This window comes from Ischnura elegans, chromosome 3, assembly GCF_921293095.1.
Source record: "Ischnura elegans chromosome 3, ioIscEleg1.1, whole genome shotgun sequence".
NCBI lineage: Eukaryota > Metazoa > Arthropoda > Insecta > Odonata > Coenagrionidae > Ischnura > Ischnura elegans.
In genome coordinates, this window is record NC_060248.1 from 93,495,874 (window position 1) to 93,515,657 (window position 19,784).

Below are 19,784 nucleotides of genomic sequence, written 5' to 3' on the forward strand. Positions count from 1 at the left end.
CACTCCCTCCCCACCAATAAATGTTATACCTCCATAAGCAATTGTTTTGAGATGCATTAGTTGAAATTACACGTGTTAAGAAATTTTATTATTTTATAATTATTTTTGAACAATTTTATTTGAAAAATCAAATAAATATGCATTCAAATAAATTTTACAAATTTTGCGACCCTCTTAAATCTGCCGCCCAGAACACGTGCCCTAGCCCTGCCTGAGTCCTGGGGCTGGTCCAAGCTTCTGAACCATTTAGTGCCACTGCCCACACAAATGTTTTCTGGCCTCCAGTCTTAGGCTCTTCGAGCATAGTATAGCGACATCCTAGCTACATCTATCGTCCTAGATAATGGTGATGGTCGCTAAGTGCTGTCTCATTGGCTTCATTATTTATAGTGTCCATACCAATATTGGCGAGAAAAGAATGAGATGTTTAAGACGCATGCTTAACCCAAGGGAAGAAGGCGCGCCTCTGAGAGCTCTCTTGCTAGTCTCTTCAGCAAAGTACTGCATATCACCTCCCGCTTATTGTTGGCATGTCTGTATCTGTTGTGGGCCAACAATTAATGTTCTCTCTCCGGACTCTTAGAAAAGTATTTGTTTTGGGGCTAAGTGAAAGTCTACTGCAAGTAGTTACATCTCAGCTTGTTTCTCCTTCATCACCCAAAATTAAAGGTGCATAGACCTTTATTGCCAGAATTTTGTGAGATTCCAAAAATATAATATTTAATGACACCAATTTTAGTGTCTTTAATTGTTACCTTTGAATTAAAATTGTGTTCAGATGATTTAAGGTTTGCTTTACTCCATATAGTCCCTTTATCCCCTTCCCTGGTGACATTTTTTTATAGGATAGGCACATATGTTGGTATTGACTTTGTCCACTTCTAGCTGCTGTGAGTGGTATAACTACTTTTTCCCAATCTGTCCATCAAATCAAAATAACCCCTGCAGAAAGGCTTCTCAGGATTCAATCTGGATTACAGGCTCCATGATTGCCAATGTTTCAGCTGGTGATATTGAGCATTTTCCACGTATGCTCATCATGAATATACCATTGGTGTGATACAGTGTGGGAGGTTAGATACCTCATAATCGGTTGCTTGTCTGGCTCCCTGTCAGTTCTTAAATCCTCCATACAATCAGCCTTTAGATATTGCTGGGTTGAAAACCAGGATCACTATCGATTCTCGCTGGCTGTGGGTGATTTCTATGGTGTCCTCAATGAGCTGATCCCAGAATCTAGGAGCTTGGCAGAGAATTCCTCAGGAAAGCATCTGAACGGTCAGCATAGCCCTTTTTGAGGACTTCCACAGAAACCAGTCTCTCTGCATATTCCTAGTCACAGAAGGTGCTATTCTCCCTTGGTGGAGCATGAATGTATGTCAGCATGAATATATCTTCCTCACACTCACTGATGAAGAGTCGGATGTGATATCACTGCTCCACTGTGACATCAGAGAGTCTGAAGTGCTTCCAACTTTCAACTCTGAAGCCAAGGTTTGGTAGTAAGGTGGGTGGTATGATTGGGAGATCCATGGAGAGATATATCAAAGACTTCTTGTATTTTCATTGTCACTCTCGGCCACCTTACCTGAGGATGGGGAGCTCAGAGCAGGTCTGAGGTCAATGGGACAAAAGAGAAGGTTGTAGTTTTCCTGAAATTCCTGTGACTGGTTTACCCATGGAGCCTTGGTGTCAGAATTTATTTGCCAAGAGTAAATAGGTACAAAAATATTTATTGTATATGTAGAATATAAAATCAGAAGATAAAGAATGAGCAAGGGCGGGGAATATCCATTATTCCAGTATTTTTAGGGTTTTATACTCTAGAAACCTAGGTGTGTAACATAAACATCTATCTGTGAATTCAATTGATTCGGCTTTAACTTCTATATGTTGTAGAATACCAGGTGTTCATGGCTTTGAAGACTACAAAATCACAAGAAGAACAATGGTTGGTGGTTTAGTAAAGCATCATGAGCTAAGAATGTGAGCTGTAAGATGAAAGCATAGATGGTTACAAACTTCAGCAAAAGGAGCAATTTGTAGGGAACAATGAGGGTTTCACATTAGAGTAAAACAGACATAGCAGTAAATACATCCGTTAGAGAATTTTATTAGCAAAGGAGCCCCTCATGCATAGGAAATGACTGATGAGAATATGGCAATGTAAGAGTATAAGGAAAATATTGGGTAACAGTCTGGTTCAGAGAAGTACTGACAGAGGGTTTGGATGGAGTGAGTATTGACGATGAGCGTGGAGGGGTTGCTAACCCTTTTGCTCCGAAAGTCAGGTGATCATTTACATATGAAGAAGGCCTGACGTCGGGTGTTGCTGGTGTGGATTTTTCAATTCTAACGACTGGATGTCGGTTGTAGCTGGTATGGTGGGGAGGACAGTGACCACTAAGGTAGCAATAGTCGAAGGCATTCAGACCCTGCCTGAGAGCCAGCTTAGCTAGGCCTTAGGGCCACTCCTCGGCAATTAAGCCTGACCCTCTCACTCAATTATGATCCTCCTCACTGCAAGAATCCATTGTAAAATAGCAAAGAAACAAATAGTAAAACTGCAAAGAAACAATTTTTTGTCTGCTCCAATTTTTTATACTTTGAATTGAATCCTTCATTTTGATCTGAATGTAATCAGTTTTTTAACGAAACGTTAGCGTTACAAATAACATACTTCTGAACTTATAGTCTTTACCATGTGTTCACTAACTTTATTGCTGTCAATGCTAGAAATTTGTTCGTCAGTGCTAGAAATCTTTTCGAAATTCCACAATGCTTAAAAATGTTAGTAATTCTTGAAGAGAAGTAAATTATCGAAAAAAATGCAATTTTTGGTTTAAATAAACACTGGTAATGCAAGAAGTCGACCGTGAACTCGTGCTAAGATAGGGTTGAATGGTTAGGTCCAGTGGCTGGGGTGTTGGCCAGGCATCTTGTTGAGTTGGGTCCCTAATCGGAGGGACAAGAATACTAGGACAACTCAGGGGTGCAGCCAGGAATAAAAGCTGGGGGGGTTTAGGTGCAACTAATACCTGGGTGTGTGGGGGTATGGAATACCCACCAGGATAAGCGATATGTGCGACATTAATAAATTGCGGAATTGCAGATAAACGGTTCAAATTGGTGAGTTTTATGACTTTCTGAGGGATATTTTATTAATCGTTACACTATTCTATTAGTAATATCAATCCAATTAAGTAAAATGGATTAAACTTAAATATTTCTCTGAGCTCTGGGGGGGTTTTAACCCCAAAAACCCCCCCCCCTCGCTGCGCCACTGGGACCACTCCCCCCAAAAAAGAGCTCTGAACAGGGAGGTTTAAAATATTCTTATGCCACTCATTGCATAGAAAGTGTTTTCCTCTGGTAGGCGCTGGCTGGAAAGGGTTGAAATGTCAGAGGGAAGAATAGGATTTGAAGATTGAATGAAAGGGAATTGTCCTTGTGGTGAAATTAAGATGAAAATTGTATTTGGATGAGGAAGTTGTCCAGGGTAATTAATTAAATGCTCCATATATACCTACTAAAGCAATAATTTTGGTCAAATCAGTTGAGATCATGTTTTTTTATGGAAAATTTTTTTTCATGGACATTTTTTTTATTTTGAAATGCACGATAAAAGTGATTTTGAAAATAATCAATAGTGTCTTTGAACCCCACAGTAGGTGCACCTAGTGAGATGATGTGAGTGGTTGTGTGCCACATTCAGTGCAGCATAACTCAGCGTAACAGCTTCCAGCTCATAACATCTTCTTTATAGTGCAAATATCACATGGTGTGAAATCCTCATCGTCAGACTTGGAGGAAGCGCACCCCACTAATTTTTTTATAACCAAGAAATACAAATCGTACTGAATGGAGTAATTTGGCTCCTGCTGCAAGGGTCATGTCAATACAGACAGCTCAAATTTTATTGCTCACAGGGAACTAACGATGATGAGTCTAGCACATAGCTACTGCTGCATGGTGCTCACATAATGTGAAATACACAGTGCCAGTGTTAGAGGAAGCATACACCTCCAGTTTCTTTGTTAACCAAGAAATACAAAGTATGCTGCTATGTATTATTCATTATAGGAAAAAATTAGTATCAAGTAAAATACAGCTGCTTACTAAATGAAGAAGAGGGTAAAAAAATTACTTAAAATAAAAGATTTATGTACAGTGTGTTCAACCTCGTAAAAAGATTTCAATGTTTAAAAATCAAGTCTTATTAATCAGTGGTAATGAAATGAAGATAAATTTTTCCTTATTTGTAATAATATGCTTATTTGTAATGACATGTACCTCCACAGCATGATTGGCATTTCTTAACCATGAATTACTTAAAGAAGTTGCATGACTGATATAGCTTTAGTAAGAGATTTATTGTATTGAAAATGACTTTGGAGGGATATCTTTTGGAATTTCATTTGTCCAAATCTTTCCAATTTTGGATCATCTTCAAAGCTCATTTCGTTTTCTTCTTCTTTGGCTTTACTTTTTCAGCTTTGTGTCCCACTATCTTCCGGAAGCATTTGTAGAGAACATAGATGCCAAATACTGCACTTATTATGATCATGGTTATGCTGAAAAATATGACAGCAAAAATGTCCAACAAGAAATACTGATACCAATTAAGTCCAAGCCCTGCTGATCGAAGAGCTTCCACACGCCCCGTTTTCCCCTGACGAAGAGTGAATTCAATCCAAAATATTGCTCGCTCCAGTGGAGTTTGTGGTTGGTCCCTTAATAGTTGAGACATTTTTTCCATCCTTTGCTTATAACTGCAAAATGAATAATAATTCGTAAAAATCAAATTATTGTTATGCAAACGTATGTTTTACCTTAAGTCGAACAACAATATTTTTGCATCTTTCATTGGAATTACAGAAAGATAATGGAATTAATACAATCTCTGGTGCTACTACAGGTGAATGCAAACTGTAAATCTATATCTGTTGGAAATAAAAAAAGGAGAAATTTGTAATATGTTATTGACATTGCTGGTAATAAATTCTAAGTTTGTTGCTAGATTCCACCAAGAGTTACATGAGAAAAATATGGATATTAAAAGGCACTCTCAAAAATGGGTACATAAGTTATAGACAGGTAAAAATTTTTATCTTTACTTGCACAAGCCATATCCTCTCACATCTCTCAATACAAAAGAAGAAAAATGATCCTTAAACATATCTTTTTTGCCATTCACTCCACTGCTATTTTATGCTACCAAAAATCCAGCATTTAAGGTTGAGTTCAAGCTTTTTGTAGGTGGTGGGGATGGCTTGGTTTGTCTCTTTGGTCGTTGGTTCTTGGTTGAGCTTAGAACTGGCATTGGAACTGAAGCCAAAAAGTATGGGCACCAAGCAGTGGCATTACTATGGGGGGTCAGGGGATAGATCCCCCCCCCCCCAAAGCCTCAGAGTGTTTTATATTATACTAATTTTTTCCCTGTTTTGATGATTTCCCGTGGAATTACGAGTGAAACCAAAATTTTGAGTGCCAAAATGATGTAAAATATATTTCTGGGCTTTTTATTTCGAAAAATTTTCCCTGGACCCCCAGGCCTCCACATCTCCCCCAAAGTATACTCCTAGTTATACCACTGCTATCAAGTTATATTTCACCTAGCCTAAGCAGAAACCTTTTCTGGAACTCAATTATATGCATTGATTTTGGTGATGTTGTTGATCCAATGTTTGTCTGTGTTATTTAGGGCAGCTTTCATAATCTTCATCAACAGTCATCAATCTTAAGATTAGTTTTATGCATTTTCCACTCAATTTTCATATTGGCTAGTCTTTTAACACCAAAAAAATTATTCTGCTTTACATTCTTCATCAACTACTGTGTGCGTCTCATCCATGGCCTACCTTTGCCATTCTTCCCTTCCATCTTTCTACATATCAACAATAATGTTCAATATTGTATCGTGTCTCATGATGTGGCCAATTATACTGTCCATCTACAGAAAATCTTAGGGTTTCTCTTCCTCATAGGGAAATATTTCTTTTTTGTAGAAACAGCAAATCAATGTTTCGCTTGTAGTGGTCCCCACCTTGCCAATGACTGTGTAGGGATTCCCTAGCCCCTCCCTTCCATCCCTACCCTCTCCCTGGAGGCGTCGTCAAGCTCTCATAGGGATGAGATGATGACGAACTTCTGAAAGTCTTTTGGTATTTTTCCAGATTTGTACAAGTCACAAATGGTTTTTTACGACTGAGTTTATATCTTCTCCCCTCCATTTTAAATAAGCTCTGCAGGTATGTCGTCACTTTCAGATGCTTAATTCATCCATAGGTCCTTTATTGCAGCATCAATTTCCGATCTTAAGATTGAGGCTCCCATATCATATTTTTGGACTTCTCTTTCCTCTTTAATTATTTGTGGTCAGTGGTGGATCTATGAAGGGGCTAAGAGGGCTACAGCCCTCCCCCCTTGGGTGTCCAATTTACACTAGATAGAATGGTAATTTTTTTCGGACCCCCACTACTGCTGGGAGATTACCCCCACTTAGCCCCCCCTTGTTCCTATCCTGGATCCACCACTGTTTGTGGTGCAATATTATTTCCATTATGTAACTTCTCCAGGTACTCCTTCCATCTCTTCAATTTGTTTTCATTTTCAATCAGAGAATCTCTGTTCTTGCTCTCAATAGCAATGCATCTGACACTCTGCTCCTTAGAGTGGTTCTTCACCATCCCATACGCAGATTCTACTCTTCTAAGGGAGAGGTTGTTCTACACATCTTTGCCGATATAACCTGCATACCTTTAGCTTGCCTTGATTTGTGACTCATCACTTTCCTTATTTTCTTGTAACTAAGTTGTCCTCTTCAGTTTTTGCTTTCTAGTATGTACATAGTTCCTTCTTTCTTTAACCTTTAGACTGCGGGAACATTTTTTAAATGTTTTGTATGCTGATGGTGGGAAAAACATTTTGGAATGTATGACCATTGCTCGAATGCCTAAGGCAGTTTCCCAAAATTTTTATTGCTACCTGGGTAGAGGTCAAGTGCACACGTTGACAGTGAATGGTTTCCCCGGATTATAAGGGTTCACTCCTTGCGAGACACTCGGCCAGGCTGGAGGGGAAAATATTTCTTGGTCCTCTCCCACTCAGGCCTCTGGCTAAAATCATGTACTCCTGCTGCCTAAGGCTTAACACATTCAATGCAGGCCCAATTTTCATTAAAGTTGTCAAAATTGGCCGTTAAGATAGGAAAGAAAAATAGAGGGAGCTTTCCGCACCGTAACTTCCGTTCAAATACTGATTTTTACAAATGGTGCACATAGTTTGAAAGAGGGAAGCTTGCTGAAGGCCATGTACATGATTGGGAGACTCAGAAGTGGATATTAGTCATGTATGAAGACGGAGAAAGGGCTCCCGGCCTGACCGGCAGAGCAGAGAACTAGTGCTCCTCTCTGAATGTGTTAATGTGTTCTAAGGCTTCATCTATGATGTATGGATTTTTTTGGTACAGCTTTTATTTTCCCAATAACTTCTTTTGTGGCCTCCTGCAGTTCACTTTTAATGCGCAAAATTTTACAGAAGACAACTCATTCATCTTGACTGGGAGCCGAACCCAGATCTCTTGACTTCCGTCCAGGTGCTTTAGCCAGTTAAGCTATCGAGGACGACATTTTTGTCTGCCAGGTTGCCTAAAACAGGTGCTTTTGACTATTTTGATATCTTTTTAAAAATTATTCTAATGTTGCCTGCATGTGCAAAATGGTTGCTGATCCCTGGAATTAATCATATTTTTGTTGGTTTCTTCAACTGCCTTAAACATTTGAACAATCACTGAAATAGCAAGTAGACTAACTGTAGCTACTACCATTAGGAAAGATGATTACCTATCTATAAATAGTTAACATGAATATTCAGAGCTGAGAAAAAAAGTTGTCAGCAGATGTAGAATTTGTTACTTTCCAGTCAAGCTTTGCACTTTGTGAATTTGTAAACAGAGATTAAAATAAATCAAATTAATAATGGTTTTCTTACCTAGGATCATCAATGACCTTCATAATTTTCTTTGTGAAAGTTTCCTTTGTAAGTTGGGTAAATACCACGTGCTCTGCCACTTTCATGTCCACCAACCGTCTTGTATTTGTGTGTTGATCAGCAAAAAAAGGAATAGCAATGATGGGTTTTCCATGGTAGATAGCCTCCTGTGTGCTTAATAGTCCAGTGTGGCTTGCAAATGCTATAATTTTTGGATGACCTATTTTTCAAGAAATGTGGAACCAAAGCTATCATAATAAATTAAAAAGCTTAAAATAATTGTTATAATTTTTTGCCATGTATGCAATCTGAATATACCTTTACAGATTTACATGGCGATATGCATTACAAAATATGGTCTCATCTTAAAAAATATTGGACTTTTGACAAAAGTCAAGACATAGGGAAATCATTGGCTGAATTCCAGAAAATATATACTATTAAACTTTATTTCCAACTATTTTGAATGCATACATAGGCATTATTACTATTTGGGAATAAGTACACGAGAAAAATATCATATGTACAGTATCAATCAATCTATCCAGGTGAGTAATTGATCTAATGATAAATATAGGTATTCCTAGGGTCATCTATGTCCTCTCATGATATTGGCAATTTACTTATGCAGATGGTTCATGTGTTGACAAAAAATATTTTTTTCTTTAAATTTCTGGCTAGTCTTCTTTTTCTTATAGGGGAAGAGCAAGGGTGATGGGATAGGGGGAAGCATATACTTTTCCCTGAATATACATATGTATATTATTCCCTGGAATATATATTCCTATTGGGACAGGTGGTGAATGTTTGGGCTTGAGAGGGATATTTGGGGTCCCATCTGTAGGATTTCATATTACCCTTGATGATTTAAAGTACATGGAGTTAATTGTAGATGGGAAGATTCTGTAATTCTGTAAACAATAAAATATGAATCGATCAAAAAATACACTTTTAATCCCCAGTGTGCCTCCCATGCCCATAGTTGAACTCCATATACAAGTTTTTTGATAAGCTCTTGCTAAAGGATAATGCTGCATGGTAATGAGCTAATAATCTTTGCTTATAGAGGCATGCCCCTCTTAACAAAATAGAAGTGCATCTGAAAAGAAAGTGTCATGTTAAGCAAATTTCATGTTAACCCTTTTGCTACTAATGACAAAAATATGCGGCAGGACGTTTCTTGACCCAGGAGATGAAAGCCGCAAATTTTAATCAGAGATTTTTCTATGCAGGGGAATGAATGCTGAAAATATGCATTTCCTTGCTCTCCCTTTTTATGATGGTCGCAGGTTTGGGAAGTCTTAGTTTTGGGACCCAACAAAGTGGGACTTTGGCCATACCTTCGAAATTCGGGGAGCAGGTACCTGGACCCCTTGTCTTATATTACCCTTCTTTGTGATAAGGGACCGCGGTCATTCAATTGTTCATCAACATGGAAATTGTTGACGTATTAAATCTGTAAATATTGATGGTAGAGCTTCATTCGAAATATCGACAATTCTCAGAATAAAACGAAGAATTCAATTCAAAGTTTGCAATTCACGTGCAAGCAACATTTATCCATACAGCTAATTCATATAAACGAAACATGATTGACAGGGAACCAATGCTGCTGGTAGGGTCATAAACCCAGAAAGAAGGGAGCCCAATCACCCCCATAGTCCAAGATAATGCGGAATTCCCGCTGGGAGGGGTCAAAAAAGGTTGGAGCTGAGAGCGTGTGATTATCCGCGAGACCCTTCGTAATGAATATCCTGCAGAAATGCTCCATACGGAGGGGACGGAAGCAGGGATGCCAACTTACAAAAAATGTTGGGGGGGGCCAAACCGAGGATTTTGCCCCAAGAAATTTTATAAGTATGTAGTGACTTTTAAGTTTTTTAAGCATTTTATAAGAGTCATATGATCAACATTAGAACCCTGATAACTTGAATATCGATATCTGGACATTCCGGAGAAAATCGACTAGTCTGACACATTTTTTCCTCACACCCATAACAAATTTTTGATGGGGATCGGGCCCCCTAAGGCCCCATGGAGTCGGCACCACTGGATGGAAGAGTCTCTTGGGGCTCAGTCCAGCAGTCATGCTTAGGAGAGAACTCCACCATCTCCGAAAGGGTTAAGTGAGAAGTGTATTTTAGGCAATATCAGTGGCACAGTGAGTGGGGGAGTCTGGACCCCCTACCCAAATATATAAGCACAATTACTATGATTCATAATAAAAGAAAACAAAATACAGAATAATCATAAATTTACAAAAGATCTAAGTAAGAGATAGTACGATGAAAAATGAAGGTTTTTCTATTATGACGGTGTTAAAATTAGTTTAAAACCCTCTACTTGGTCAAAAATTTTCCCCAGGTTTTGGGAGTTGGACACAATTTTTAGTAATTTCAACATTTTCAGCATTAATTCCCTTAAATATTCTGTGACTTTTAACTATTAGCAAATAACATTTGCTGATGCAATTACATGATTTTTTAAATGAATGAGGTACATATTGACTTTTATGGTGAAGAGTGAGTGCAACTGTGAAACTCACCAAGTACATCCTCTTGTGGTAGCCATTTTTTCAGGAGAACATTTGGTGGAATATTTTCAAGTGGTTTTTCTGGGTCGAATTTCCAAAGGACTCGGATATCTGGTCCAAGGCCTCTAAAAGTGTCCAGGATAATCTCCAGTTTTTCCTTGGGTAAAAACTCACTTCGGACATTGGTTCCAAGGCTGAAGAATATTGCACCTCTTTTTGCTCCATCCAAAAATGATTTTATATCCTGTCAAAATATACAAATTGAAGAACATGCGAAATGTTTAGCTGAAATAGGGATGTATGATATGAATATCTACCTAAAAATACCCAAAAAGCTTCTAAATATAGTTTTAAAAGTCCATGCAGTAGAATTGTCCACCATATTCCATCATAAACATAACTACACTGGTACTTCGATAAGATGTGTCTCAAGAGGATTAGGGAAACGGTCTTGTTATCGAGGTGCTCTTTTTGTCAATAGTTGTGTTACCAAGGTTATTTTGGCTCTCAGTGGTGTTATTATTGAGGTTAATGGAATCACTAATAAATCCCTTCATAACGTATTCTATTGTACATATAGAGGCACGTTTTCGAGGTTGATATCTCCAAAGGACTTGTTATAAAGGTTCTGAGTTATTTTTTGATTTGGAAAAAATCCATGTTATTAAGGTTGTTTGGATAATGATAGTCACATTATAGAGATTAATTTAGCACTATGTGTTATGACAATCTCAAGGGGATTTGAAAATTGCACTTGTAATTTAGTTTGTCGTATTATTGAGGGTTGTGTAAGTGAGGTTCTACTGTACCTATTTATGATAGAGTACAAAAAATGACATTGGGCTTTTATGCCAGAGATAGAGCCCTGAAAAGCACCCACCAAACTTGCCAAATTTCACTTGGCTGGATTGGAATCAAATCTCTGCACTTAAATTTTGAGTTAATCGGGGTGTTGTGCTCCACCAGTCATATGCCTCGAGTCCACAGCCAACTGCCAAGGGTGAATATGGAAATGCCATGAACAGATATGGGTGACTCAGCAGCTTCTTTGACGTTAGCTCACAATTATCTTTGCTCAAATCTTGTATGAGCATTCTGAGGAGCTGCGACAAGTGAGGCAAGATTCTCAGGTGGCTAGGCGAGTTTGACTGTACTCAACAATATGTCATCAAGTAGAGTTGCTCTTGGCCATAGTTTTCCAATTACACCACCAGAGTGCATGCTCTTTGCCCATTTCTTCATTAAAAATGTGGAATGGGAAGTGACTCACTAATAGCTGACTGATTTGTGGCCAAGTAAAGAAGCCATTTTAGCAGGGCTCTAGCCAAAGGCTCGCAATGGTCAGTTGAAAGAGCCAACAAGTGAAAATGTCCTTTTCAGTATTGTTTCACCACGGGAGAATGAAAGTATCTGTTTTAGCTAATCACATGGGTCATTTTTCTTGCTTATCATTTATAATCCATCCACACCAACTTGACACCCACATTCAATTAAAGCTCTCATTCAGTGCTTCTGTTTCACAGTTTCCCCTCATACTCAGCACCTTCATCTTGAATCTGTTCAGGCATCTGTAATCTAGCTCCATGTTCTATTATACTCTGTTCCCGATCCTCATGAACTTGAAGTAAGATCTTGTGCTTTCCCAGCCATTTAACTGAATAAAAATTCTCCAGCAAGGTGAGTGAATCCATCCATGGTCCATCATCCATCCAAGGTCCATCACGTTCCTCATCTGAAGGGAATGAACTAGCATCCCTGTGAACCCTTCCGTCCTTGTGAACTTACCCAAAATACATATGTACATATATCCTGCATCTGCACACAAAACCTGCATCCACATCATTCAGCTACACCTTACATCTATGCTCTCTACCCTGGCCTTTGACAATGGGTTGCACCCTACTCTTAGACGTGGTTCTATTACTTTGGTATTACATACATATATCTATTCCTATGAATATGCATTTTTTTATAAACGAGGTAAAATTAAACCAACTTCTCTTGACTCTCCCATGGTTACTCACTTAACAGGTTATCAAAGGCTTTTATATGGAAGTGCCTGGTCTTTGACTCATGGACTCACCTGTGGGAGGGGCTTTGCTGGAGAACACTGCATGCCACCAACGTTAATGACTCCTGGTAACTGCGCTTGAGGCCCATTTATCACGTAATGGTTATTGACCAAAATGAGGCTAATATTCGAATATACATCTACTAATGGTGGCAGAGGTTTTCCTTTAATCAAGAAATAAAAAGATTATCAATTCATTAATGTAAAAATGATGTCCAATATGGTTTTACGCTGGGTATTCATAAATTTCTACTAAAGAAAGAATCATCTAAGGTAGAGGAATTAGCATGAGTGTATAGTGATTACTTACCAAAGTTTTTTGCTGTTATAAAATTCTACACTTTCATTAATTGCTTCATTTACAGCATGTAGTAAAAAGATTATATAGAAATAAATAAAATGAAGTCGTCCGAAGATAAAAGAGAACCTGATGCTTTTTTGAAAGGTTTATATGTGAAAGTTATTTTAGAGTTTTTTTTTTTAGATTTCAGTGCAGTTTCAAGGAGCAAATTCACTAAATAAATATGTAATGCAGAACCATAATAGATCATTAAATTTTATGAGCTTTGAAAATATCACTTTTCGCAGTGTTTTTCTTACAAAATTCCTATTTAAAAAATATTTTTTATAAAGTTTGAAGGGCAAGAATAGCGTCAAAATCCATTTCCGGACAAGCAATTTCTAAAATTTTCCCAGGGAGAACCCCCGAATCTCCCGGTAAGGGGGCCCCATCATGAGTCCCAATCACCCCAGACCACCCTTGTATCTACTCTCACTTTGCATGCTATCATTACTCTAGGAAAAATCCCTAAGTTTTTTATTTCTATCACTTGTGGATTAACCCAAAAATGTTTCTCGACTGCTGTATATGAATGAAATTGCAGGATATGATTTCTTAAATGTTTATAATGATTAGGTATCTTTTAATTTTAAACTGAGGATTCCTTCCTCCCCTTAAAACTGGGACAGAAATGATTCTAAGTGAGTTTCACAGGATCTGTGTCTCTTTGGTGGCATTCTAATAAAATGTGTTTCATAAAAAATTAGATAATTGATGACAGGGCAATGGTAGCAAAATTGGCAAACTTTTCAATTATTAATGACATGCTAATAAGAATCTGCTCACATATGTTGATCCATGGTGAGGTGAACCCTTAGTCAAGTGAGGGTCTGCTGTATGTTTTTTTTTTATTCTCCTCAAATTTGCTGGACATCTGAAGAGTGTAGTTCTATGTATCCTTAAAATTTTATCCTCATGAGAAATGAGTTGGGGTAGAGGCATTAGTGGAATGCATCTATTTTTGCTTGCAATTATATCCAAACAGGTCCCTTTGGATCGGTAGGATCTTCTTATAACCAATAAAATATGCACTTATACTCTTTTGAAATACTGTGTCAATACATATATGACATCAATTCACTCACCATATGCTTCTTCTGCGTTTTTCTGGTGTTGTGGGTAGGATTCATAGAGCATGGAAAAACAATACATTCCAGTCATCATGCTATTGTGGAACCTTTCCCAGAAATTCATATTGCTCATGTAAGGAAGAATTGGCAAAGCAAATGTAGATGGTAGAGTTCGTGATCCTGTAATACGATCTGTCCATGGACCGATGCCATATGCTGTGATTCCCACTACAGGAATCTGAATGAAGAAAGTTGTGGATCAGAAAAACATAAATATGTAGATACATAATACAGAATTCTGAGTGGCAGTATAAGCTTATAGACTGGATTGATTATGGAGCGAGAATAAATGGAATGGATGTTGCATTTAGCCATTATTGTTATGAGGTGAGCTTTTGTGAGAGCCCAGACTCTCTTGGGAGGCTTCACTAATGTGGTAGGGGTAGTACCAAAAGAGGGAGGAGGAGCTAACTTAACGTTACCAAATGTTCGTAACCGCCCCAGTTTGACACTGAAAATGTGTGAGTCATGGGTGGCTATAGGAATTTTGGCCCTGGCAATGAGACAATGTACCTACTCATTTGGACGGTATTGAGGATAATCCTTTCACAGAAGCCCATGGCATTGTCAGCTATATGCTGAATGAGGCACCGTTGGTGAAAGACATACATAAAGACATGCAAGGAGAATGCTTGAGGTTTGCCATCACTGCTCCACAAGCAGGTTCACGATGTTAACTCGAAGGAGGTCTGTGAGTGACTGACTAAGGCCATGCTTGCTGTTTGCTGATTGGCCATGTCGAGAAACTTTCCCTCCCCTCACCCCCACTTGCTTTAGCCACACCAGCTCACCCACACAGATAAAATGAACGGAGAATAGGGATGTGCGAACAATCTAAAATTTGAGTAGTCAGTGGGCACTCAACTTTTGAGGACTATTATGAATGTCGAGTCGAGTAGTTTCGGTTATAGATGTGTCGAGGCCAGTATGTAGTATATAGAAATCTGCTGACAGGAAATGCTATCATCAGACTCGTGTTAGAATTGTTTGTTAAGTTGATAGATCATTTAATTTCCTTGGCCTAGGAGTTTCAGCTGCCTTTATATGTTGCAGTCAACTACAATAACAGTCTATGTGGGCACCAAGTATGTTTTCGTTGGCAGTGGCAGCATATTTGGAGTAATCGGAGTGGACCACTACATCACTAATACTTTCATGAACTATACTTAATACCCTTCCCTATTTATTTTACTCAAACACCAAGAGAATGAATAAAATTTATGTATAGAGTCAGTGGAGTAGCATGGCTCTGTAGTTAGTTTCAAAAGCAGGATGATGAAAACAATGAGAGCCGTTTGGCCGTCATTCAGCATAATCCTCTCTAGATGAGGAACCTTCTACATTGCCTCAGTGCCGGGCTTGAAATACTTGTGACCCATTTGTTTCATATTACCATAAAGGCATTTGCTACATTTGGCAATGTCAAGTTTGCCACATCTCTCACCCTGGTACTCCTCTCTCCCCTCAACAAAACTCACCGACAGTATCCAGGCTCCTCTGAACGGCATTGTCTCATATTTGTCTAAGCTTCACCTCCTCATGCACTCATATTTGGAACACAGTTAACTACAATGATCCCAATTGCACCAATTTTGCAAAGTTGGCATCCAAAATAGGGCTATCAGTATGGTGCGTTGGTCTATATGGAGGAGAGGCCAGTACTCAGCTGGTTGAGCTGGGCTTGCTTTGACACAAGTGTTTGGACAGTATTTGGCTTCCTTTTTCTCACAAATTATTGCATTTCTTTCATGGAGACCATAATGATATTTGCACAAAGGATGTGTCAATTTTTGAGGGAGTTGGAACCAAGTGAACAACAAACAGCAGCAAATATGGACAATGATTTCCCGGGTCTGTGTTTCCTGTTTCTTCAGATGAACAATGTACTGCTGGAACTAATATTCGGCCAAGCTTTAGTAGTCTTAGTTCTTCTATACGCAGTAAAAAGTAGCAAAGTATTCTGCTAAAAATCCACAGAGGAAAAATCATTCGCCTTGACCGGGATTCGAACCCGAATCCCTCGATTTCCGGCCGAGTGCTTTGCTCTTCTTTGAAAGTTCGGGCTTTGCTCTCCGGCTGTGGCGCCATGCGCACAACTTGGACTGCTAGTCGCATAATATGCTCAGCAGTCCATACCACCTTGTCCGGTATAGTCCACAAATTTCTACAGGGGAGAATGACGCCTCGGTAGCTTAACTGGCAAAGCACTCGGCCGGAAATGGAGGGATCCGGGTTCGAATCCCGGTCAAGGCGAATGATTTTTCCTCTGTGGATTTTTAGCACAGTTTGTGCGTTGGGGGTGACTCCGTAACAGTTATCACCGCGGCTAGTTCCGGTATACTTAAATAAGCAAAGTATTCTCATGAGATTTGTTCAACACAGCCCATCGGAGCCTAGCTAACAAATGATGCACCAGCTCTAAGGATAATGTGCCATGATTATCTCCATAGTTTTAACCAGAGAGAGTGAGTGTGGGCTGATATACTGCCTGCAAAACAAGACTTATGTTTTTACCGTAGGTCCTTGAACAAGTTTTCAAACGCATACTGTGTGTCAAAAACATGCTATTTTTGTAATCTAGTGTTTTATTTTCTAATTCAAAACTTAAATGGAGATTGACATAAAGGCTTCACCTACAAGGCAATGGTTTTAATTTAATAATTAACTTTGATCATCAGCAAATCCATTGATGACCATACACTTTGCCACTGACCTTTAACACAAGAACTCTGTTACAAGGCGTTTTAACTGGTTTTGGAAATCATGATATGTAATATTGAGTTCATCAAAAGTTTGAATGTCAAGAACCGCTAAAGAAATAAAAAAAATACTGTATACCTTTTGAGGAATGACCTCATGAGGAATACAGTACCTATTCTATATATGATCTATAAGCTAATACTAGAGTAAATATGATATTAGTTTAATAATGGCTGAAAATGGGAAGAAATTACTTGTTAGATATCCCTCATATCCTCATTCAGAATTAATGTATAATGATTCTCCCAAAACAATCTTTAACTTTGCCCATTCTGTAAGTATTTTAATGTGATGGAATGAGATTAGGTAAGAAAAAGCACAATGGCAAAAAGTACAGGTAAGACTTACCCTTGTACCACCTCCAAAGTGATGAATGTACATAAATGTGCATTCGCCAAATATCACCTCGGTAATTATGAGATCAAAAGAATCAGGAGGCATTTGAAGCAAGTCTTTTGCACCTTTTGTTGATAATTCATACTTGCAGATCTCTGAACTAAACTCCACCATAGCTTGCAGCATTTCAATAGCAGATGCATTTACAAATGATTCTATGTCATATGTGTCTTGGATTTGCTCATAAGTGCCCTGTAAATATAAAATCTTGACTGCTTCTTTCCTGTGGACAACCTTTCAATGGTTAGGTACACTCTTAACTCTGCAGTCATCCCATCTATATTTTAGCATGCGCACATCATCTGAAAGATGACCTCAGTGTTCTTCAATTTCTAAGGTATCTTTTCAGTGATTGTATATAATATACTATATATATAATATATAGTATACTATATATTAAATAATATTTTAGTCACTCTAGAGCAGGGGTTCCCAAACTTTTTTGTACCACGCCCCCCCCCCCTCCCCCCCCCCCCGCTACACATATCAGCTTTCCATTTTGCAATACCCTATTTCCACGGAGCCATACATACCAACTCCTACTTGTAAAAGTACTTGTACTCGTACAAGTATGTGCCTACTTGATATGGTGAGTAGGTTGATTTTTTTGTTCACAGTTGAATGCGGTAACGCAGAATGGAAAGATTCAATAATTGTACGTATGATGAAAATTAAAACAAGTATTACATGAAAAACGAATATAATTACTGATACAAAATTTAACATTGTAACACAGATACATTTTCAATTTAAGGAAGGTGAAACACGGGGACGGGGACGGTTTTGGAGTCGGGACAAGGGAAGGGGACGGTTTTGAGAACCTTGAACTCTTGTGTGTTTTGTAGTTTTAAAAACTGTAACCTTCTTTGATAAAGTTTACAACTTTATTGAAACTTTACAAAAACAATTATGAAAACTTAGAAAGACTTTATTTCAAAGATCTGAGGAAATTATTTTTGTAATTTTTTTATTAATTTATTTGGGTGTCACGCCCCCCCTGGACTTTCTCCACGCCCCCCCAGTTTGGGAACCCCTGCTCTAGAGGGTGATCAGCAGCAAAACATCAGAAAAAAATATTTTTGGGTATGATAATTACAATTGAATTTTATTTTAAGAGTTACGTTGTGGTTGGTTGCACATTATCTCTAAGATGTCGTTAAACAAAAGCTCCTGCCATAGGAACTGTTGTGTGAAGGGTTGGGTATCTGAGAGATCCCATGGGTATTAAATTGCACAATGTATACGCAAGTTATATTTGAATTCATTGTCACTTAAAAGAGGAAAGGAGAAAGATAGCATGAGCCTCTCCCCCAGTTCATGCGAGAGTAAAATGAGGTGACATAGTTACAAAATGTCATCTCTCAGATGAGGCGTGACCACTGCTGAGTTAAATGCATTCATGATATTCAGTAATACATTGATAGTTATTGAGTTATAAATGTAATGATCAGGTAGTTTTTGGACAATGTTCGCATACAATCATATCATTACTTGTAAATAAAATCATTTTCTTCGCAGTGATAAATTTTTTGATCACTGCCGAGTGGTCATTAAATTTAAGTAATCGTTTCTTTTCTAAAACTTTTGAAGATTTTTCAAATCCCATGTACAGCATATACTCTACAATTATATTATTCATTGAATGTTCATTCATGATTTGTGATCTTGTGAATATGGCTTCAAATCTTACAAAACTAGAAGACAATTGCAATTCGTGGAAGGAATGAATTAATAAAAGCCTTGACAAGATAGAGGAGCAAGGTTAGTTTTCTATTATTTATAAAATTTCTTTGTCTTGGGAGTAGATTGGTCTGAAATGAAAATTTCTATGCTCCATATTCTGTTCATTTCTTAAATAAATAGTTTACAACTTGCAAGCCTTTGACATGATTCTGGCTCAAGTGAATTTTTCTCATGGCAGTTTCTTCATAATGGATGTCTATAATTTTGGTAGATATGAGTTATCTTCAGAGATGGGCAGTATCGAAAATACTTGTATTTGAAATACGTATTTTCGATACTTTTGTAGTTTGTAATTTGTATCGGAAATACATTTTCTGTGAGTATTTTGTATTTTGTAACGAAAATACGTCTAAAGAGTAGTTTGTATTTTTTAAATACATTCAAAATCAAAATACATGTAAGGTTTTTGTGCATAAGTAGAAAGAGCGTGCGACGAGATGGCAGGGATCCCGAATGAGTCTGTATTATTAATTAATTTACTTCTGTAACACCCGTAGGTGCTTGTATACTTGCAAAACGTAGTCGCGTGAGCAGTATTTTGCGAAACGAAGTTGTGCATTGAGTAATTTGTGGAGGGGACTTGTATAGAATCTGACGCTGTTCCCCAAGGTGCAGGAGACATTTTTCTCCATTTTATTTAAGACATTTCGCCATGGGTAATAGTCTAATTGCCAGTTTCCTATTAATACGTTGTAAGAATGTTTGAGCCTCTCATTCTAAAAATAGTTCATATTTGAATTGATTTTAATTTTTTATTAGCTAAGAACTTCGGTGAAGGCATGTATTTCTTATTTTAATAGAGTATTTTGAAATTACACT

The 19,784-nt window shown here is 38.0% G+C and overlaps 1 protein-coding gene across 1 annotated transcript in view; it reads right to left on the bottom strand.

The window, feature by feature from the left end:
• Positions 1 to 4,354: 4,354 nt before the first annotated feature.
• Positions 4,355 to 19,784, bottom strand: part of LOC124156152 (UDP-glucosyltransferase 2-like) — a 28,077-nt gene continuing 12,647 nt past the window's right edge. The window contains exons 3-8 of the mRNA XM_046530508.1: positions 17,175 to 17,414; positions 14,022 to 14,244; positions 12,609 to 12,760; positions 10,538 to 10,769; positions 7,993 to 8,212; positions 4,355 to 4,772 (exon numbers count right to left, since the gene is read on the bottom strand). Of these exons, the coding sequence (XP_046386464.1) occupies positions 4,457 to 4,772; positions 7,993 to 8,212; positions 10,538 to 10,769; positions 12,609 to 12,760; positions 14,022 to 14,244; positions 17,175 to 17,414 (1,383 nt within the window). The 3' untranslated portion in view covers positions 4,355 to 4,456. The remainder of the gene's footprint in view (positions 4,773 to 7,992; positions 8,213 to 10,537; positions 10,770 to 12,608; positions 12,761 to 14,021; positions 14,245 to 17,174; positions 17,415 to 19,784) is intronic.